This window comes from Bombyx mandarina, chromosome 25, assembly GCF_030267445.1.
Source record: "Bombyx mandarina strain Sakado chromosome 25, ASM3026744v2".
Classification (NCBI taxonomy): Eukaryota; Metazoa; Arthropoda; class Insecta; order Lepidoptera; family Bombycidae; genus Bombyx; species Bombyx mandarina.
Window position 1 is genome coordinate 9,151,589 of NC_143231.1, and position 19,309 is coordinate 9,170,897.

Sequence of the window (19,309 nt, forward strand, 5' to 3'; positions counted from 1 at the left end):
AAAAACTGGTGGTAGGTTTATTGCTTAGATGGGTGGACGAGCTCACAGCCCACCTGGTGTTCAGTGGTTACTGGAGCCCATAGACATCTACAACGCAAATGCCGCCACCCACCTTGAGATATAAGTTCTAAGGTTTCCGTATAGTTCAACGGCTGCCCCGCCCTTCAAACCGAAACGCATTACTGCTTCAAGGCAGAAATAGACAGGGCGGTGGTGCCTACCCGTGCGGACTCACAAGAGGTCTTACCACTAGTAATAAAGTAATAATATCTGAAATAATTTGTTTATTTAGGAACTAGAATCACTCTCGTGTGGCGAAGGTGAAGATTCCGGACCTGATCAGATGGACACTATCAGCATCGGTTCGACGCCCAAGCCGTCCCTTCGGCCATTCTTCAGCAGCTCCCGGAGCCTCGCCAACCCAGAACACCACAGGCATTCCAATGGTAACGACACGACCCCCCATCCGTTCTTATCCGATACACGTTCCATGGTCTAAAGAAAATCATCGCACAAACATTTAAAAATAATTAATCAATATTCAACACGTTTGCATTAACAAGTCTTGTTCTAATCAAAACCGTAATGTTTTCCATAATAGCACTCGTTTTATGTAACATTGAATGTGTGTTCACTTGAATGATTCTAACGTCTTTTCCAGAAGGCTCAAAATCAATGATTCGACTATATATATCTACATTCTAAAGCTAAAATAGATTAGGAACATTAAATAAATAAAAACATGTCAAATGAACAAGATGTTAGTAAAAAACTAAATGTTAAAATATATGAACACGATTTCTTTAAATACCGTGGCATACCATAGTAAAGTTATAATTTAATAGGTTGTGACGTCATAAGTCAGTAATCGCCGAAATGCCTGAACTGTAATATTGAGAGCGCTTTAGTTTTATTTTCGCTTTTGTTTGTATGTATACATACAAATGATTGTATACGAATAGACGATATTGTGTATTTGTGTTTTGTTTAAAGCTGTGTGCATAGTTTAGTGCTTTGCGTGTATTGTGTGGAACCAGATATTTTTTTATAGAAAAATAATTATAATAATAATATACATAATTGACTCGTTGAAATCAAATCAAACGATTTAACAGTTCCAGAACATGTAATAATAATGCTTACTGGAAATCAAATATTTAAGTTTTCTAGTAAAAAATCGGTTGTCTGTAAAGTCGGTTTACTGACGATAGTTGAACGTGACAACGTCATAAGAAAATACCGATGGAATTTCATTTTTCAATTATCGCAATTATCGTTGCTATAAACAATTGACACCACATTCACTTTTCACTGAACTTCATACTTGACGAAAACATGTAAATGTATTATTGTATAGCAGCTGTCCACGCGGATGCATCGCTCACTCAAGTAGGAGCGAGGTAACGCCGCATGAGTCATGTTTTTTCGTGCGTGCAGCCGGCTCCATCGAATTATAAGGCGTTGTCACGTAAAAAAATTATTAAAATTGATTTCCACTCGAGGCTCAGTGCAAAGCAGGCAATAAGATATTCATAAAAACAACAAATTTAATATAAATGAATAGACATTTTAATGGGAGTTACATTTTTAATTCGCACTCGATCACTAAATTTCATGAGTGAATTTAATAATGAATTGATTGGTATTATGAAGTGCACGTTCCACACGGTGCACGCACGTTATAAAGGTACGTACGTACGCATGCGCAGTGACGCGACACGCGAGCCTCGCGTCCGCCGCCGAGCTGAGCGCAGTGCGAGAACGGAACGTCGCTACCGTCCCGTTCGCAGGTAACGAGCACGCTTACTGTGAATACGTCCTTACATTAATTAAACTCGCGAGATTAAACAATGAACAATTCACTATTGACACCTAACGAATACCCGAATAATATAACTAATTTACTAGTTGTAGGACGTCTTGTGAGTCCGCGCGGGTAGTTACCGTTTTCTGCCTTGAAGCAGTAATGCGTTTCGGTTTGAAGGGCGGGGCAGCTGTTGTAACTATACTTGAGACCTTAGAACTTATATCTCAAAGTGGGTGGCGCATTTGCGTTGTAGATGTCTATGGGCTCCAGTAACCACTTAACAACCAGGTGGGCTGTCAGCTCGTTCACCCATCTAAGCAATAAAAAAAAACCAGTTAAAAAACAAGCTAGTTTTTCAATACGCCGGATCTTCTCAGTGGGACGCGATTCCGATCCGGTTGTAAATTCTGCGAAGCACTGCTCTTGCTAGGGCTAGTCTTAACTAATTCTCTCAGGTTGCCCGGGCGAAGCTGAAATAGCATCCTAGGCTACCGGCGAACAATTCGAAACATTGAAAAAGTAATGATATTTGTCAAAGGCTTTTTTTAAATTTATGATTGAAAGCAAAACGTCTTAATTTAAGCAAAATTACTAGAAAATGAAAGTCGTTAATAATTATTCGAAGGAGGTAGTGTGTAGTTCATTGTTAATCTCAGAGTTATTAAGCTATGTGAGTCTCTTTTGTTTCTTTATACTTCGAAGCTTCTGTTCCTATGTAGAATCAGCATGTAGTCTCATAAACGTATGATTTATGGCATGTGTGTTAGTTTGTTTTTTCTAAAATTGTTTTTTTTTTTCGAAAGCTAATCTGAACACTACTTTATCTTCTGTCAGAAACTAAAACTCTACTCTTTAGTTTTAGATTGTCTATCTTTAAATCTTGTTGTCAAAAGTCAATTTTCAATGTCAATTACTATTCGATATAGTCTCTGATTGGCTTACGTGTGTTGACGGGTGTTTTTGCGTGCGACAGAATCGGAGGCGATCCGCAGCTCCGCGGGCGACGAGCGCGCCAGCGACGGCAACAGCGACGGTGACGTCACCGTCGAAGCCCCAGTCTCCGGGGCTAGCGTGTCCAGCTCGCCGCCCAACGAGACTAAGGTATTAATGACGACATCAAAGCTACAATGTCGCTATAGCCTATATATATATATATACAACGCAAGATATTTGACAGATTCCTGAATCTCGCTTACGAAATTTTCAAGATAAACTTGTATATATGAGGCGGTCAGCGCAAAAGTAGCCTAACCCACAATTTTTCATAATCTTGTTTATAATTATGAATATTGCAATTTATTTAAAATATAATAAATTTTGATGCAAAACCAGCCTATCCATAGTTTCACCCATAAATAACATATGACTTTGTAGACATTATTTCTGCGCGTATTTGTTTTTTTGTCTACTCAAATTCAAATTCATGAAAACTTAAACCTCATTGCTCCATAATAAAACTATGGTAAGCTTAGGCCACTTTTGCGCTGACGGCCTTATATAAAAGTTCCGAACAACAAAATTAGGAACCGTCGGTCTACCGAACAATACCACGCGCTCGGTGGAAGATCCTCCCTCTATCGTTATATCTACATCGACTTTTTGGCGGGAACGCGAGGAGTGAAGTTGTGTGATTTGTTTTATTTTGTCTATTTAGTGTTTCTTCAGTTTTAAATGTGTAATAACGGTGTATTAACTGTTTAATATCTGTGTAAGTGCAAAAATGTGGGGAACATGAAATAAAGCCGCTGGACGTAACTTCTCGGGATCCTCCAAAAAGTCCACTGAAAAAGATCTCATTAAATAACCATCGTTTTACTAAGATTATATTTCATCCTATATCATCTCATCTCATGTCATCTCATTTCATTTGATTTCATCCCAGTTGATTAATGTCTCAAATTAATCATCTTCATTTAATTTAATTTCACTTCATATTATAATTTTTCATAAAAATAAGAACATAAATTAAAATAAGACATGACTTAAAGGTCTTAGTTACCAGGTCATAAAACCCCTTAAAGAAAAAACATCGTATCCAGACTCGCCTGGAAAATGATATATTAATTTGTGCCCGCAGGAGGATAAGAGATCTAGGTTGTTCCGGAGCGCCACCAGCGGCAGCAACCTGACCCCGGCCACAGCGGGGCGCAAGAAGAACTCCCTCGTCAGTGGAATGGACCGACCTCTGTCCGCACATGAGTTGCCGGTACACAGCCCAACTACACTCGAGGTGTGGATCATTAATTCTTTAGGTTTTTTAATATTCATTACACGAAGAAAACTTCATCGTGAAATGAACAATTATCAATTATTAAACAATTATTATCCAATCAAAGCATACCGGGCGAGTTAAGACGCTTGAAGATAATTTTCATTCGGTACGTTTATCTTTGCAAATCGTAATCAAACAAAAATAATAAATCTAATTTTTAAGATATTGTTATATGTATATTGTTATGTGTTTTATCATTTATATCGGTCAAACGTATAGTTTAACCGATACAAATGCAAGTAAATTTTTAATTAATAAAAGCAGGAAACAATTTTATTTCACATTGTTATTTGTCCTTTTCGACGTGATTGTACTTGCCAGTGTAAAAGAAAAAAAGTAATTGGGTATTCTTCGACTCTGCTTATAATTAAAGACTTGGACTTTATGGTAATGAGATGATTCCAACATTTTCGTTTACGTTCAGCCACGTCGGACGATGATGGAGCAGATCTCCCGGCTCCTGGCGGAGGACGGTCCAGCCCCGGAGTGCGTGGCGGTGGTGGGGGCGGGCGGCGTGGCCACCGCACTGCACGCGCTTGCCGTGCCCACCGTGGTAGTGCCGTGGCCGCATGCGCCCGACGTCAGGCCGCTGCTGCAAGCCTTGTATTCCAGACCCGTCAAACAGTATGTATTTTTTTGCTGATAACACCTCATCCATCATCTAATAAAAAAGTCAACTTTTTACGCAACATCAAAATCAACACTTTATTTTCATTTAAATATGGAAATAATCTTCAGTTAGGATTCAGATTTCTAGTTAAACCTTCATAAAAAAAAAAAATGGTACCTGTTTGCGGGATTTGAACACTGGTACAGTCGCTTCGCTCAATACGTACACCGGGCGTCTTATTCTTTAGGCCACGATGTCATTCGACATTATCCATGCGTAAATACATGTTGTTCGGTGTAATAAGACCGAACATCTTAGCAAGCAATAACGCCACACTGCACGTTTATTTAAAGTTGCAGTTTTTTTTTATTGCTTAGATGGGTGGACGAGCTCACAGACCACCTGATATTAAGTGGTTACTGGAGCCCATAGACATCTACAACGTAAATGCGCCACCCACCTTGAGATATAAGTTCTAAGGTCTCAGTATAGTTACAACAGCTGCCCCACCCTTCAAACCGAAACGCATTACTGCTTCACGGCAGAAATAGGCGGGACGGTGGTACCTACCCGTGCGGACTCACAAGAGGTCCTACCACCAGTAATTACGCAAATTATAATTTTGCGGGTTTTATTTTTATTACACGATGTTATTCCTTCACCATGGAAGTCAATCGTGAACATTTGTTGAGGACGTATTTCATTAGAAAAATTGGTACCCGCCTGCGGGATCCGAAAATCGGTGCATCGCTAGATACGAATGCACCGGACGTCTTATCCTTTAGGCCACGACGACTTCAAAGTTGAACGGCAGTTGAACACTAACAACAGTCGCACAACAACGTCGGCTTCAGTCCTCGCGACCGTAACATTTAACATTGACATTTATTAATTACAACATAAATATTTATAGCTTAGAATTGTGTGTATTAAAGTGAATTAGTAAAAGTCAGACTTATCATTATAAACAAGTACTGCCACCCTCGCTCTGTGCTCGCACACATGTTTAGTTGACCGGTGTGTCTGTCAGGAGCTCGCGTCGCTCGTGGATGCGCGTGGCGGTGTGCGGCGGCGACGCGGCGTGCGCGAGCGCGCTGCGGGCTCACTGCGAGCTGGCGGCGCGGCGCCCGCACGACGCGCCGCCCGTGCGCTTCTACATCATACCCACAGGTCCGTACTGTGCGCTTTTTTTTCCTACCTAACCTGATAGCCTTGAGAGGCTATTTCAGCGTAACCTTAACTAGTAGGTGAGCTCACGGGCTCAAATTTAACGACGTTGCTAACACGAACAAGAGCCGTGCTTCGCAAAATCTACCACCGGATCGGAAACGCGACCCACTGAGAAGATCCGGCGAGAAACTCAGTGGGCTGTGTCTATGGGTTAATTTACTCGTCGAGCCCTTCGTCGCAAGCGACGGTTTCGATGAGGACGATGACCGGCGGTACTGTGCGCACTGTCGAGGGAGACGCCATTAGCACCTCTCACGAAAAAATTGTTAACATTACCTTTTGTTTTTCCTAGCTCTGCTGATAGCCTTGAGAGGTTATTTCAGCTTCTCCTTTACGTGTAGGTGAGCTCACGGGGCTCAAACCGGAGTGTTGCTAACACAGGCCCTAGCAAGAGCGCATTTCCTTCTATTATATAATACAAAAAAATAAATTGTTATTGATGTTGACTTTTTGAGAATGTGCATCTTTGTAAGTTTATAGCCGATAAGCAAATAGTAAGTGGAACTAAACGGAGATTATTTTTAACTTCATCCAGTTTTGTTTAGCAATAATAAAGGAAGCCTGCCTGGTCGCAGAATTTTAAAATTACTTGAGGAATATAAAAATAACTATAATAACTGGGGACACGTCAGTACAGTCATCCGACCTCAAAATATGAAGGATTCCCGGTAGCATGGGAACCAGATACTGATATAAATACTTATATACGTTTAAATAGATACATATATAAGCCTTAATTGCCTGATCACCCAGTCGGTCAGCGAACAAAACGATGTCACAAACCATTACACTAATTATATTGTGAGAACCTCGAACAATTTTTTTTAAGAATCGACAGAATCGTCATGAATATTATCACAAAATACTATGTAATCTATAGTGATAATGTTCATAGTAATTGTACGTACATTTGAAATGTGAAGCAGAGGGCTCGTGCGAGATGAAGGCTAGTTTTTTAGTAGTGATAATGTCTTATAAATCGATGAACACCAGTAGCACGCACGAAAAAGTGTCACGTTCCGCCTGAGCTTGAGCGTGCGAGCGAGAGCGCGGAACAAGCATGGAGAGGCACGAACGGCCCAAGCGTTGGCTTGTGACACATTTATCTCTCTTTTCTCGTGACGTCATAGCTAGCAGTTCAAATAGTTCTCCTACTGACTTTATCGTGTTAAACCCTCGTCCGTAAACCGACTCTATAGACAACCATTTTTTTTTAAATTAATTTATCTTATTGAACTGTTGGAATAACACATTCAGGTGCAAACACGGTGTCACGTTATCTGTCTGCGAACGATTCTGGTTACGCGGCCCTGTTCTCGAGCGACTCGTGGCCGGCGCTGTGCGAGCGCGCCGCCGAGATGTCGCCCCCGGACATCACCGAGATGTCTTCCAGGATCGCCAGGTACACAACGCGAAATGACGTTTGAGATGTCGCACTAACTGAAATATTTTGTCGGTTATTACAGAACTAAGTAATTTAATTAGTAATTATGTGATTCGATTATTTAAAATTTAGGTTCATATTTGTCATAAGCTGAAATTTTGATTGCACTAAAGTTCACTAAACTAATGACAATTAAGCTCAAAGCCGGAAGGTTTGATGGCGTCGCGCTCGGTAAAGATCGGACGATGATATTGAGTTTATTAACTTACCTATTCGTTGGTAGCCTAAGGGGTTATTCCAGCTACGCTGTAGCTAGTAGGTTGGCTCACGGGGCTCAACCTAATAGTGTTTGCCAACACTGAATCTCACTTATCGGAATCGCGACCCACTAAGAAACTCCGTGGCTTAATATTGAGCCATTCGGGCATACAACACTGGGAATTTTCGTAAAAAAAGAATATACCACTACTTCAGTAAATTACATAGGCGGCACTGAAAATTTCGGGAATTAACGAAGTGACACAACATTACTATTTAAAAATGTATTTATTGCTTTTCGAAGTATTCTCCGCGAAATTTGACACATTTTTCCATACGATGGAACTAATCATTGAAGCAACCATTCCATTCGGAAGTTGGGGTCTCCAAAATGGCCGTTTTGTAGGCGTCCACAGCTTCTTCAGGTGATGAAAATCTCTGTCCACGCAGTTTATTCTTTATTTTAGGGAAAGTATAGAAATCATTAGGGCTTAGGTCGGGGCTGTACGGCGGATGGTCTAATAATTCTATGTTTTCTTGCTCTAAAAACTCTATTGTTCTGTGCGCGGTGTGAGAACTCGCATTGTCGTGATGGAAGATGATGCGGCGGTTGTAGTTCTCTTTACGGAGTTCAGAAACGACCTGTGGCAAACAAATGCTAGAATACCATTCTGCATTAACCGTTCTTTGTCCCTCAAGAGGAATAGTCGTAACATGGCCGATTTTGGAGACAAACGTGGCCACCATTTTTTTTGCAACACTCCGTGAACGCACAATTTTTGTTGGCTTTAACTCATTTTCAAACACCCAAACTCGTGACTGGTTTTTTGTTTCGGGTTCGTACGCGTATATCTAGGATTCGTCACCTGATACAATGTTGTATACAGCATTTGAGGATCCTGCGTGGAATCTTTCGAGAGTTCTGACGCACCAAGTAACGCGAGCCGCTTTTTGCTCTTCACAGAGCGAATGCGGTATCCATCGGGAAAACAACTTTTTTACACCTAATTGTTCATGCAAGATTATTTGTATTTGACTCATGCCAATGTCTAAAGTTGCCTGAATTTCGCGGTATGTCACATGTCGATCTTCCTCAATCAGCTTACGCACAGCATCAACGTTTTCTTGGGTGACTGCAGTTTTTGGACGACCTTGACGGGGATCATCACTGAGCTTGACACGTCCACGTTGAAACTCAGCAAACCAGCGATAAATTGTGGTTTTGGATGGGGCTTCATCACCAAATGCAGAAATCATCCGGTCAACACACTGTTTTTGTGTTAAACCACTTCGAAAGTCATAATAAATCATCGCTCTTGAATTTTCTCGAGTCAATTCCATTTTCTTAACGACTAAACAAGTTTGACAAAACCTCGTGACAAGACCGAGAATCTTTTTTTAAATAAATAAATGGTATTCGATTTTTAAAACCAAGGAGTTTTCAATTAAAAAGATTTTAATATGACAGGAACAGTGGAAATATTCCATTCCCGATACTTTTAGTGCAGCCCTCGTATAAGCTTATTGAAAATAAATGTGAAACAATTGGAATATTTTATGTATATTAATAATTTTCATGTAATTGCATTCCAAGACTTCTAAAAATTTAATTTTACAGATATCTAAACAGCATCGGTCCAGTCGTTAATATACCCATAGGTGAGGCTATGGTTGCCTACAGAGATAAATCAGGAGACGAGGACGCTAGTCAAACGTTCGTTCCGTTCATAGCAGTAAGTTATACATATTCGCTACTGTACTTGTTTATTATAAACTATTAGGTTACTACCGCTAGCTACATTACTATATTTAAAAAAACTATTTAAATATACCTAGTCTCAACGAGAAACAAATTTAAATAAAGGGCTGGCAACCCGAAGTACAAGGATGTGTGTATTTCGGACTTTTTGGCGGGAATGCGAGGAGTGAAGTTGTGTGATTGGTTTTATTTTGTCTATTTAGTGTTTTTTCAGGTTTAAATGTGTAATAACGGTGGTTTATTAACTGTTTAATATTTGTGAAAGTGCACAAATGTGGGAAAATGAAACAAAGCCGCTGGACGTAACTTCTCGGGATCCTCCAAAAAGTCCACTGAAAAAATCACAGTAAATGACCACCATTTTACTGAGATTATATTTCATCCGATATCATTTTATCTCATTTCGTTTCACTTCATTTTACTCCATATTATCATTTTTCATAAAAATAAGAATATCAATTTAAATAAGACATGACTTTAAAAGTCTTAGTTATCAGGTCATAAAATCGCTTTAAAAAAATATGTGTATTTCGTTAGGAAGTGCGAATAGGTTGCAGCGAGGGTGGCGTGTCGTCTCTAGAGCTGGAGGAGGGCGGGTCTCCCCCCGCTCGGCCCTCTCCCCCCGGCACGCCCGCCCCGCACATCGACCTCGCGCCCGCCCTGCACCGCGCCGAGCCGCTCGACATACAGCTCGACTACTGGCTGGTAAATATTCATTGTACTCAATTTCAAAAGCTTAATATTTCAATTACAACCTACATGTAGCAAACCAGTGGTTCGGTTATTATCTTCTTCTTCTTCGTTGCTTTCTTCATTGCTGAAGGTCGTATCCCTGAAACTTGACCATGGCCTGTCTCGTGAGCAGTTTCCATCTCATATGTGGCATAAAATCTATCAAGTTGAATTGCCCAAGTTCTGAGAACATTAGCTCATGCGGTTCGACATTGAAGGCACCGTTGTGCACTCTTATAATGACACTAGCTGCACCCGTCCGCTTCGCTGGGCATTTAAAATTAACATTATTATTTCCTACCCCCACAAAGATTCTCATCATTAACCCCTCTGCAACTGGTGTAAGGAGTCCAACACTCATATAAATATTAGCCTATCCATTAAGTAGGTACATATATTTTCTACATGGATACCAAGTTTCAAGTCAATCGGAAGGATGGTTCAGTAATAATAACGGAACATCCGTAAAAACCACTGTAGATTTATATATTAGTATAGATAAAAATGCGTACTTTTGGCAGTAATAATTTTAATATTACTGAGCGAAGAAAATTACATAAATTACAATAAAGAACTGCCAAAGATATCCCAGTTGTAGAGTGTACTGTTACTTCGCTCTGATGGGTGTTATTAATTTTGTTATTTATGCCGAAAAACAGTCCAATTCGAATAGTGGAACTGACACTATACGTGTGATGCACATGGGCTGCGGTAACCACGTAAATTTAGCTGGGTCTTTAGCTGTTCGTTCACTCACCTTTGTAATAAATAAGTAAACAACGAGCCAATTAGTAGATCCTTAGTTACATTTTGTCCACCAGGGCAAAATCCATTGACTTCTGTTCCGATTTCAATTTGACCAGGTACCAGGTCGGCAGCAAGAAGGAACAGACAGTAAGGTGACAGTGAAGGCGTCGTTCAGAGCCCTTCACGTAACTCGTCAAAATGCACACCTCTGCATCACCTACCTTACTAAGGAAAAGAAACAGAAAAGTAAGACCCTCATTATTCTAATTTAAAAACATTAATAACGTTTTTGTTTTCTTTACTATGTAGTTCTTAATTGTTTGTAACACTGATATATAAATAAACTATTATAGTAATGCGACTTGGCAAGAAAAAAGAGAAAGGGGGCGAACAAGAAGTGGGACGCACCCAGACAGTGGACGGTGTGGCCAGACTCATCTGCTCCGCAAAGAGCTCGCACAATCAACCACTCAAAGGTACGAAACTACCTACGCTTTAAAAAAATATATATCGTTGCGTGAAAATACGTTCAATGTTTTTTTTTCTAAGCAAATCTGCTGATTTCATTGTACAGCGTAGACACCGACTACTATTACAAGGATATAATTTTATTTCATTTTAATATCTTTAACTTGCTTGAACTATGCATTTTTATAATCGATAAACATTCGAAAAGTAATATTATAATAGTAGAAAATTATATTTAAAATCATAAATGAACTAAGTTTAGCAAGTACTTGAGCTTAAAAAACTAATCTTTTGTTTCGTTTGATATCAGTGAATGAAATAGAGATACCAATTACATCGAATGTTGAGCGATCATATCGATATCATATAATAGAACATGAAAAATACTGATGAACAGCACTAATTTAGATACTAACACATACTCGATATGTTTACGTATCATTTTTATTCAACATTCACCTAACTTGTCTACAGCAGTCAAGTTTGTAACAAATTAATCTTTTTGGTTTCAGTATTTATCGACGGAACAGAGTGGAATGGGGTTAAATTTTTCCAACTGTCGACACAGTGGCAGACGCACGTCAAGACCTTCCCCGTGGCGACCTGCGGAGCTCCCCTCGCCCCTCCAGAGACCTAAGGGCGCGTTGATCTTTTATCGGTATTTCTCGCTTTCGCTTCAAAGGGGCCGATGTCGCTCGATCGTCAAACGTTGGTTGGCAGGTTTGACGGTACGTAGTCTCGCAACGGTCCACCTCCGGATACATTTCGGTCGAATCAGGGCTCTAAATAAAGTCGAACTGTATTAGGCTTGTCGATATTTATCATTACAATGACTTGCTACATAATTGTATTATCATTTCAATATCGATATTTATTATATTGTCGAGCTGCCATTGTATTGTAGGAGCGTAGTGGTGTAGCTTTTGTTGTGTAGCTTGGGTTATATCGGCAATGTGGCGGGGCTACTGTTAAATATTAAAAGTTTCAAATTGAATTTGTTATTTTATCAAATAATATTATTTACATTAACTGTCATAACAATGAGTTGCAGTTATGTGTGATGTTTAATAAATTTTATATCAATATGGTAATTAGTAATTATTATCGACTGTGTAAACGCATGCTACGCAGTTTTTATACGCTATATATTATTCAAGTTACATAATAAAGGCTCAATAACCACAATAACTATTTCGTTATAGTCATTAAATGTTAGTATTAAATTTTAATGTAATCGTAGATGTTTGTGTACTCGGTGTATATCGATGAATAATGGTTCGTGACATTTCCAACAATATATTATGTAGTATAGTATAGTATCGGCGCATGGAGAAACGTATTGTTTCGATAAGTTTCGACACATATCAAGTGTGTAAAAGAGCGGAGGAAAAATGTATTTTTTTTTTGTATTGTCTGTGATTCATGAATGTGTTTTAATTCTTTTATAACGGAAGAGAGACGTCGTGGTGCATTCATGTTTTTATTTTATATAGCAGCTAAGGTAGGGCGTTTTTAATTTTATACGTCAACTCTAGATTTTGCATTGTTGAGATTATACAATATCTTCCTAATTGTTTTTTTTTATAGCTTAGAATTTTTTAGATATTACATACTTTAAAAATTCCGAGCCACTTCGTGAATTTATATACATTCGATTAGCTGCCGTGTTACTATTTCTGAAATTAATATCCAGCAGTGTAGATTAATTTTTAATTATTCAATTTCCAATGTAGCTCATGTATGTACTAAGAATAAAGTACAAATACCATTTGGAATAAATAAAACAATCTCCGTAGGCTTAGTGAAAAAACTAAATAAAAAAATCATTATATTACTTTGATACTTTGGATTACTAAAAATAGAGCCATACAACATAAATTGATAAAGAATTGAACTGTATACATAACACCAATTCACTTACACTAAATAAACATGAGTGTTAAATAAAGACTAGTTACTTTCTTGAACATACCATAATGAATAAACAGACTGTTCTGAATCAATAATATTGCTGTAGACAAGTTAGGTGAATATTGAATAAGAATGATATGTAGACATATCGAGTATGTGTTAGTACCTAAATTAGTGCTGTTCGTCAGTATTATTCATGTTCTATGATATCGATATGATCGCTCAACATTCGATGTAAATGGTATCTATTTCATTCACGAATATCAAATCAAAGTAAAAAAAAGATAAGTTTCTTAAACTCAAGTTCTTGTTTGAGTTAATTAATTTATGCTTTTTAAATGTAATTTTCTAATATTATTACTTCTACATCGAATGTTTGTCGATTATAAAAATGTGTAGTTCAAGCAACAAAACAAAAAAGCACTTATCTGTGTGGAAGGATAGAGCTTGATAACCTACAGATAAGACAGAAGTTTTAATACGCTTTGGGCAATAAATAATTTAAGCTTCGGTGTGAAAAGCTTAAATGTAATAATTGATTACGCTGTTAGAATAAGATTTTAGTGTAAGTCTTTTCACAATTTTAGATGCCGTCTGAATTTATCGATACGACACAGTCATTTGGAATGCCAATTAGTATTTTTTATTTGTTAGGTAAGACGGTCAGCTGTAATGGAAGCTCATAGATGATTAGAACATTATTATTGCCGCCGCAGGATTCTTTACATTGTAATAACCATTTTACCGTCTTTCACAGCGCACCATAGGTTTCGCGACCGGAATAGAAATAGCAGGTTGGTGGTGTCGACCTGTGCAGGCTTACATAAAACACCCCCATATCAAAAATCAAACTGATGTACTCTGCTATCTCTTTCTCGGCTCCCAATGATTAAGTGTAAAAAACTATGTACGAATTTTATCATTTCAGAAACTTTGTAAAATCTTTTTATTAATACCAATTATTCATAAACTAAACTCTTTAAAATTTGTAATTTTTTCTTTAAAACTTTTTATCGTCTAGTGACATCTACTGTCTACCGACATTAATTATTGTTTTTGTCTTCTGTCGTATCGAAAAAAATCAGTTGGAAAATTAATGCATGAAATATATCCGTTGTATCTTATGTAGGCATTTGCCTACTTTACACCTATTACCGTGTCATAACCAATGTATTAATAATTAATAATAGCATGCCAGAAATCGTTATTAATTTTTTTTCTGTTTATTTAAAATGGGGAAGTTATTGATTTAATTAAACAAACCTCGTTTCATAAAAGTAGGGGAATCGATAACTTGATTTAATTTCTAAAATGATATAATTTCTTGAGAGTATAAGAATGTGTTTTTGGTTTGATCAAAAATTAACGTTCCCAGGAGTGATCTCAATGCTGCCGAATGCTAAGACAGCTTTTATTTCGTTCTCTAAAAGTTTTGGTTTTATTAATTTAACTTGTATTAATGAAATCATCACAAATCGCCCACTATGATGGCTAATTATTTTAATTCCTTTAAATGTATTAAGTTATAAAATTAGTACAAAGTATCTAAAATAATTGTAATGTGTAATCATTTTAAAAGCAATGCAAAAAAGACTGCAATATTTTGTAAATTTTTGGCAATGTTTAAATTCATTACAGAGCTCACTTGTCTGTCTATGAATTATATTTCTTTTCTTCTCTTTGAGTGATGTGATGAGATTAAATTTTATTCTGGTTTGCAAGTACATATGATTTGTATTTATTGTACAAATAAAAAATTGCATTAAATAACATTATTTAATTTCAACATCTTTTGTAAAACAAACTCATTTCATTTGGACTTATTCATAATTGTATAATAGATTATATTGATTTCTTTATCATTAACAATTTTCTTAACCCTGACATTCCCTTTGGCCCATAGATTCAGCCAGTTAGCTCTCAGCATATTTACTATTATTTTAGTTACATTATAAGAACATGAGTAAAGTTCAGTCCATTTTTTATTTATACATTTACACAATTAACTGCTGTGTATTTTGAGTCTATGTTTTAAGCTATGGTACCAATATACCCTAACTAATATAAACCATTATAAATGTTACATATGACATACCTACTACAGTCAAACCTGGATAAGCGAGAGTTCAAGGGAGTACAATCTCATTCTCGCTTATTGAGGTTTCTCACTAACCCGAGTTTCTCGCTAATGCTCCCTCTGAATTTCATTTCGCGATTTTCCGGATTCAAACGCATTCACTGTTTTGAGTTTCACTTAATGACAGTACTTTAATTTTCCGTTTTGACATGATGCAGAACAGAACTTTTCTTCGCAATTGTTTAACGATAAACTGAGTAAGTTCGACAAACAGGACGGTACACAGGCACACGTGTCCATTCGAAAAGAATGCGATAAAATAACAACGTTATTTAGTTCCACGAAATAGAATAGGTTCAATATTGACGAGAAAACAATTCAAAAACAATGGTAGGAGTTCCACAAAAGTTAAGAATGAGTCATAAAATAGCAGATCTTAAATTTGTAATTTGTTTTTTCACTCGTTCCTCTTAAATAATATAAATAAATAAAGCTCGACTGTCGCTTATAGAGGTATAGATAAGTAGCAGTCTCACTTACGGAGGTCCATGAGGGAAAAACGACTCTCTCTTACAGAGGTTTCTGTTTCTCTCTAATAGAGGTTTTAGGAGCTTAAAATGACGGGTACTCTCCCTTATAGAGTTTTCTCACTTATCCAGTTCTCACTTAACCAGGTTTGACTGTATATTGTTGATCTAATAATTTTCTCTTACTATTTTTATAACTATGAGGGAAAGTCGTCAAATCCTATTTAACATTAAGCTAATACTGGAACCCACAGATACAACGATGTGAATGGATTGAGACATTAAGCTGTCCTGCCTTTCAAAGTTGTCTTGAACCTGAACAAGATCCAACACAATTGTCTTAGTCAGCTAATTAGGGTTTAATCCTTTAAACACTAAATATTGATTACAGAGACCGTCTTCTCCGCCAATTCCGCCATCAGGTAGAACATATGTGGAACCATCAGTTCCCTTCTTTGGAGAAAATTCTTTTAGATTCGTATTACTGCTGTCTAAATCTGCTAATTTCCAAATGGCTAAATACTTAGACTTTCCATGCTTACATAATACATAAATATTGTTGTCATTTAATTCAAAAGATTCAGTAGGATTTTCAATAAGGATTCCACAGATGAGAGCCCAGTGTGCCGTGTGACCATTACGTAGACACGGTGAGTGATTGCAATCAGCATCATATCTGAATGTTCACATTAAGGGTTTTTTCAATTTATGTCTAAATAAGGTGAGCTAATGATGAGCTCATGAAGAGTAGAGATGTATATTTACAAAAAGGTTTATGGATATTTCATGTTTTTTTGTTATTGCTTACATGGGTGAATGAGCTCACAGCCCACCTGGTGTTAATTGGTTATCGGAGCCCGTAGACATCGACAACGTAAATGCGCCAACCACCTTGAGATATCAGCTCTAAGGTCTCAGTATAGTTACAACAGCTGCCCCACCCTTCAAACCGAAACGCATTACTGCTTCACGGCAGAAATAGGCAGGGTGGTGGCACCTACCTGTGCGGACTCACAAATTAATGAAATATATTTCGACTTTTTCTTTAAGGTATAAAATACCACACACTTAAAAGGATACGGCACCAATATAATTGCACCATCCGTTAACAATTCAATTGTTTCACTGCTAAATAAGTTACCAATTTTCAATTCAAAGGTCACATTATTTATTCCAGCTAAATTGAATACTTCTTTAACTAATTTGACCATGTTCTTACAACTGCACATTTCACCATTGCCAGTGTAGCCTGATAATTTTGCAATATTCAACATTTCATTGGCAGTAACTTTACTATCAACTAACATTGACAGTGCAACAAGTCCACATGTGGGCCCAACTTGAAGTACTGACTCAATGTATTTATATTTGTATTTAAAAGGTTCCTTCTCTAAGAATAAGTTATTCTTTGTACATGCTTCTCTCAATTCTGGATAGTGTGCAGCCCATTGGCAGGAATTAAAATGAACAAAATCATTATTTGTTGAAACTGTTTTTAAATCAGAGGATTTCACATTAACTAAGGAAGTTTGAGGAGGAGGGGGTGGTGGTGGTGGTGGTGATGCACGTGTAGATGGTGTTGTAGTAGTAGATGACATTATTAATGATACTAGCAAAATATTGAAACTTGTTTTTTTATTTATTTAAAATAGATGCAACATGTTCCTGAAATAAAAACAGTTGACACTTATAATTTTCATGTGTAGTTACAGGTAGGTAGTGGCTTGACTGTACCTCTGAAATCGAGGATGTCCATGGGCCATGGTAACCACTCACCGTCGGGTGGGTCGTCTGCTAGTTTGCTTGGACAGTAAAAGAAATTGTTTCCTAATGTTAGTAAATACAAGGAGCCAATGTTCAGAACAAGGGAATTTTGAATAGCTATGTCTGGTTTTCTGACTATTGTTACTAGAACATGTCAACATGATTTAATTTAAAAAAAAAATCCAATGGAATATCACGTTCAAAGGTAAGACGTGTTATAAATATTGCAATTTTGAATTAAAAATATATAAAAATATAAATTAAAAGTGTTTTATTTCACTTACGTTAAATAAGCTTTAATTTTGCATAATTCTTTCGAAATTACATTATATAACAGCATAGACCTATATAGTAGGGACACGACATATTGTTCTATACGTACAATTGCTTAGATAAATAGCACCCATTTTGAAGGCACACACATAAACATATAGCTATCTCGTTCTTACTCAGCACTTTAACTCGCAGGAAAACAATATAACAGTATTTCAGTGCGTACATAAAATGAAATATGAATATACGTAAATACCTCCGTCACCGTCTAATGAGGCCGAAAATCCGCCATGTTGAGCGCACCAAATGTCATTGTCACGTCAGTTCGGCCGTCTGTTTTGGGTTGTACATTATTTATGGACTTCGATATCGATTTAATATGATTGCTTATATAAAATTTCATATTTTATCATGCTTAAAACATATAAAAATAATAATTAAAACGTATTTTATAGGATCTCAAGAAAGTCGATGCCTCAAAACTATTATCTATATATTTAAATTCATTATAGAGCCCTCATCCGAAAAATCGGACACCATTTTTCGGTCGGAATCTATTGATCATGATCATAGATTATACACTTAATATATTTGAGATAGATGCGCAACTCTCATTTTTATTTTTGCTTTAGTTAGAGCCCGGGACAGCAGGCGTTGCTGCTGTCGATTATTAGTCTCCCTACCCCCCACCAGGTGGCTTTTTTAGTAATTTTAATATTTTTTATAATTAACTCTCTTTATGAAAAAATCTTATCGTTTAGAATCGCTGAAATTCCCGGTAGTACTTATGAAATATTAAAGAACGTTTGATTGTGTTCAGCATTCTAATCGATAAGACCTTTTCATACAGAGAGAAAACAGTTTTTTTAAATAAAAAGCTGTAATTCTCTGTAAGCTATTTAATTTCCCTATATTACAAACAATTTACTGTTAAAAGATAGTATGAACGTACAATTGTATAAAATTTCGAATAACAATAACTCCTCTAGATTAATCCTACTAGAGTACTTAATAACATTAAATCGAAAGTTATCTAAAAGTTAATTAAGTCTAGGTAATCAAATCATTCAATGTCACTTAAATCCTGGTATTTTTTAAATTGTCTTTATCATCCAAAATATCAGCTATTTTTCCCTAAAAAAGGGAGAATTCCCTAAAAGTGGAAGCACTGCTTCAAAGTACGCTACATTTTTTATTGAGTCAGAACTCATATCTGCCATCTAGTGAGTTTATTAGATCATTAATGCCTAAAAGTTACAAAAATGACGTCGCCACAGGAGTAAGATGACGCTAGTTGTATGTTATTTTCCTTTGTATGGGAGTTGCACCCCCCTGATCATGATTAGCCTATACTTATACCTCTTTAAAATATGTCATCAAAACATATTTAGACATTCTGTTTAGATATTTCGGGAAAAAGGCTACCGACAAAATCTCTTCGGAACTATTTAAATAAAATAGTTTTATTCCGCAGTGAGTAAAACACTATT

The 19,309-nt window shown here is 37.0% G+C and overlaps 2 protein-coding genes and 1 long non-coding RNA gene across 7 annotated transcripts in view; 1 reads left to right on the forward strand and 2 right to left on the reverse strand.

The window, feature by feature from the left end:
- Window positions 1-14,945, forward strand: part of KrT95D (phosphofurin acidic cluster sorting protein KrT95D) — a 112,280-nt gene extending 97,335 nt beyond the window's left edge. For 3 of the 4 annotated variants that reach the window (XM_089738498.1, XM_089738499.1, XM_089738501.1), the window contains 12 exons: window positions 293-446; window positions 1,710-1,790; window positions 2,781-2,908; window positions 3,885-4,037; window positions 4,504-4,703; window positions 5,720-5,859; window positions 7,177-7,321; window positions 9,180-9,294; window positions 9,858-10,025; window positions 10,916-11,045; window positions 11,153-11,275; window positions 11,780-14,945. In XM_089738498.1, the coding sequence (XP_089594624.1) occupies window positions 293-446; window positions 1,710-1,790; window positions 2,781-2,908; window positions 3,885-4,037; window positions 4,504-4,703; window positions 5,720-5,859; window positions 7,177-7,321; window positions 9,180-9,294; window positions 9,858-10,025; window positions 10,916-11,045; window positions 11,153-11,275; window positions 11,780-11,904 (1,662 nt within the window). In that variant the 3' untranslated portion in view covers window positions 11,905-14,945. The remainder of the gene's footprint in view (window positions 1-292; window positions 447-1,709; window positions 1,791-2,780; window positions 2,909-3,884; window positions 4,038-4,503; window positions 4,704-5,719; window positions 5,860-7,176; window positions 7,322-9,179; window positions 9,295-9,857; window positions 10,026-10,915; window positions 11,046-11,152; window positions 11,276-11,779) is intronic. The other variant, XM_089738500.1, reaches the window with a different exon arrangement.
- Window positions 364-4,623, reverse strand: LOC149499882 (uncharacterized). Its single transcript, XR_016325394.1, has 3 exons — window positions 4,498-4,623; window positions 1,696-1,806; window positions 364-495 (listed from the first exon to the last, which is right to left on the reverse strand). It is a non-coding gene; the product is annotated as an uncharacterized LOC149499882 (long non-coding RNA).
- LOC114243865 (actin maturation protease) lies at window positions 14,941-17,937 on the reverse strand. Of its 2 annotated transcripts, XM_028175496.2 has the most exons (3): window positions 17,831-17,937; window positions 16,863-17,447; window positions 14,941-16,458 (listed from the first exon to the last, which is right to left on the reverse strand). In XM_028175496.2, the coding sequence occupies exons 2-3, from the start codon at window positions 17,378-17,380 to the stop codon at window positions 16,131-16,133; spliced, it is 846 nt and encodes a 281-aa protein (XP_028031297.2). In that variant the 5' UTR covers window positions 17,381-17,447; window positions 17,831-17,937; the 3' UTR covers window positions 14,941-16,130. The 2 variants fall into 2 exon arrangements, with proteins under 2 accessions (XP_028031297.2, XP_089594628.1); XM_089738502.1 differs by lacking the exon at window positions 17,831-17,937 and having other exon boundaries at window positions 16,863-17,729.
- Between the last annotated feature and the right edge of the window lie 1,372 nt (window positions 17,938-19,309).

Coding starts and splice junctions, on each gene's coding strand:
- LOC114243865 (XM_028175496.2), bottom strand. CDS start 17,380: ATGTCATCTACTACTACAACACCATCTACACGTGCATCACCACCACCA. Junction 16,459..16,862: donor GGTGCAATTATATTGGTGCC/GTATCCTTTTAA, acceptor GTGAACATTCAG/ATATGATGCTGATTGCAATC.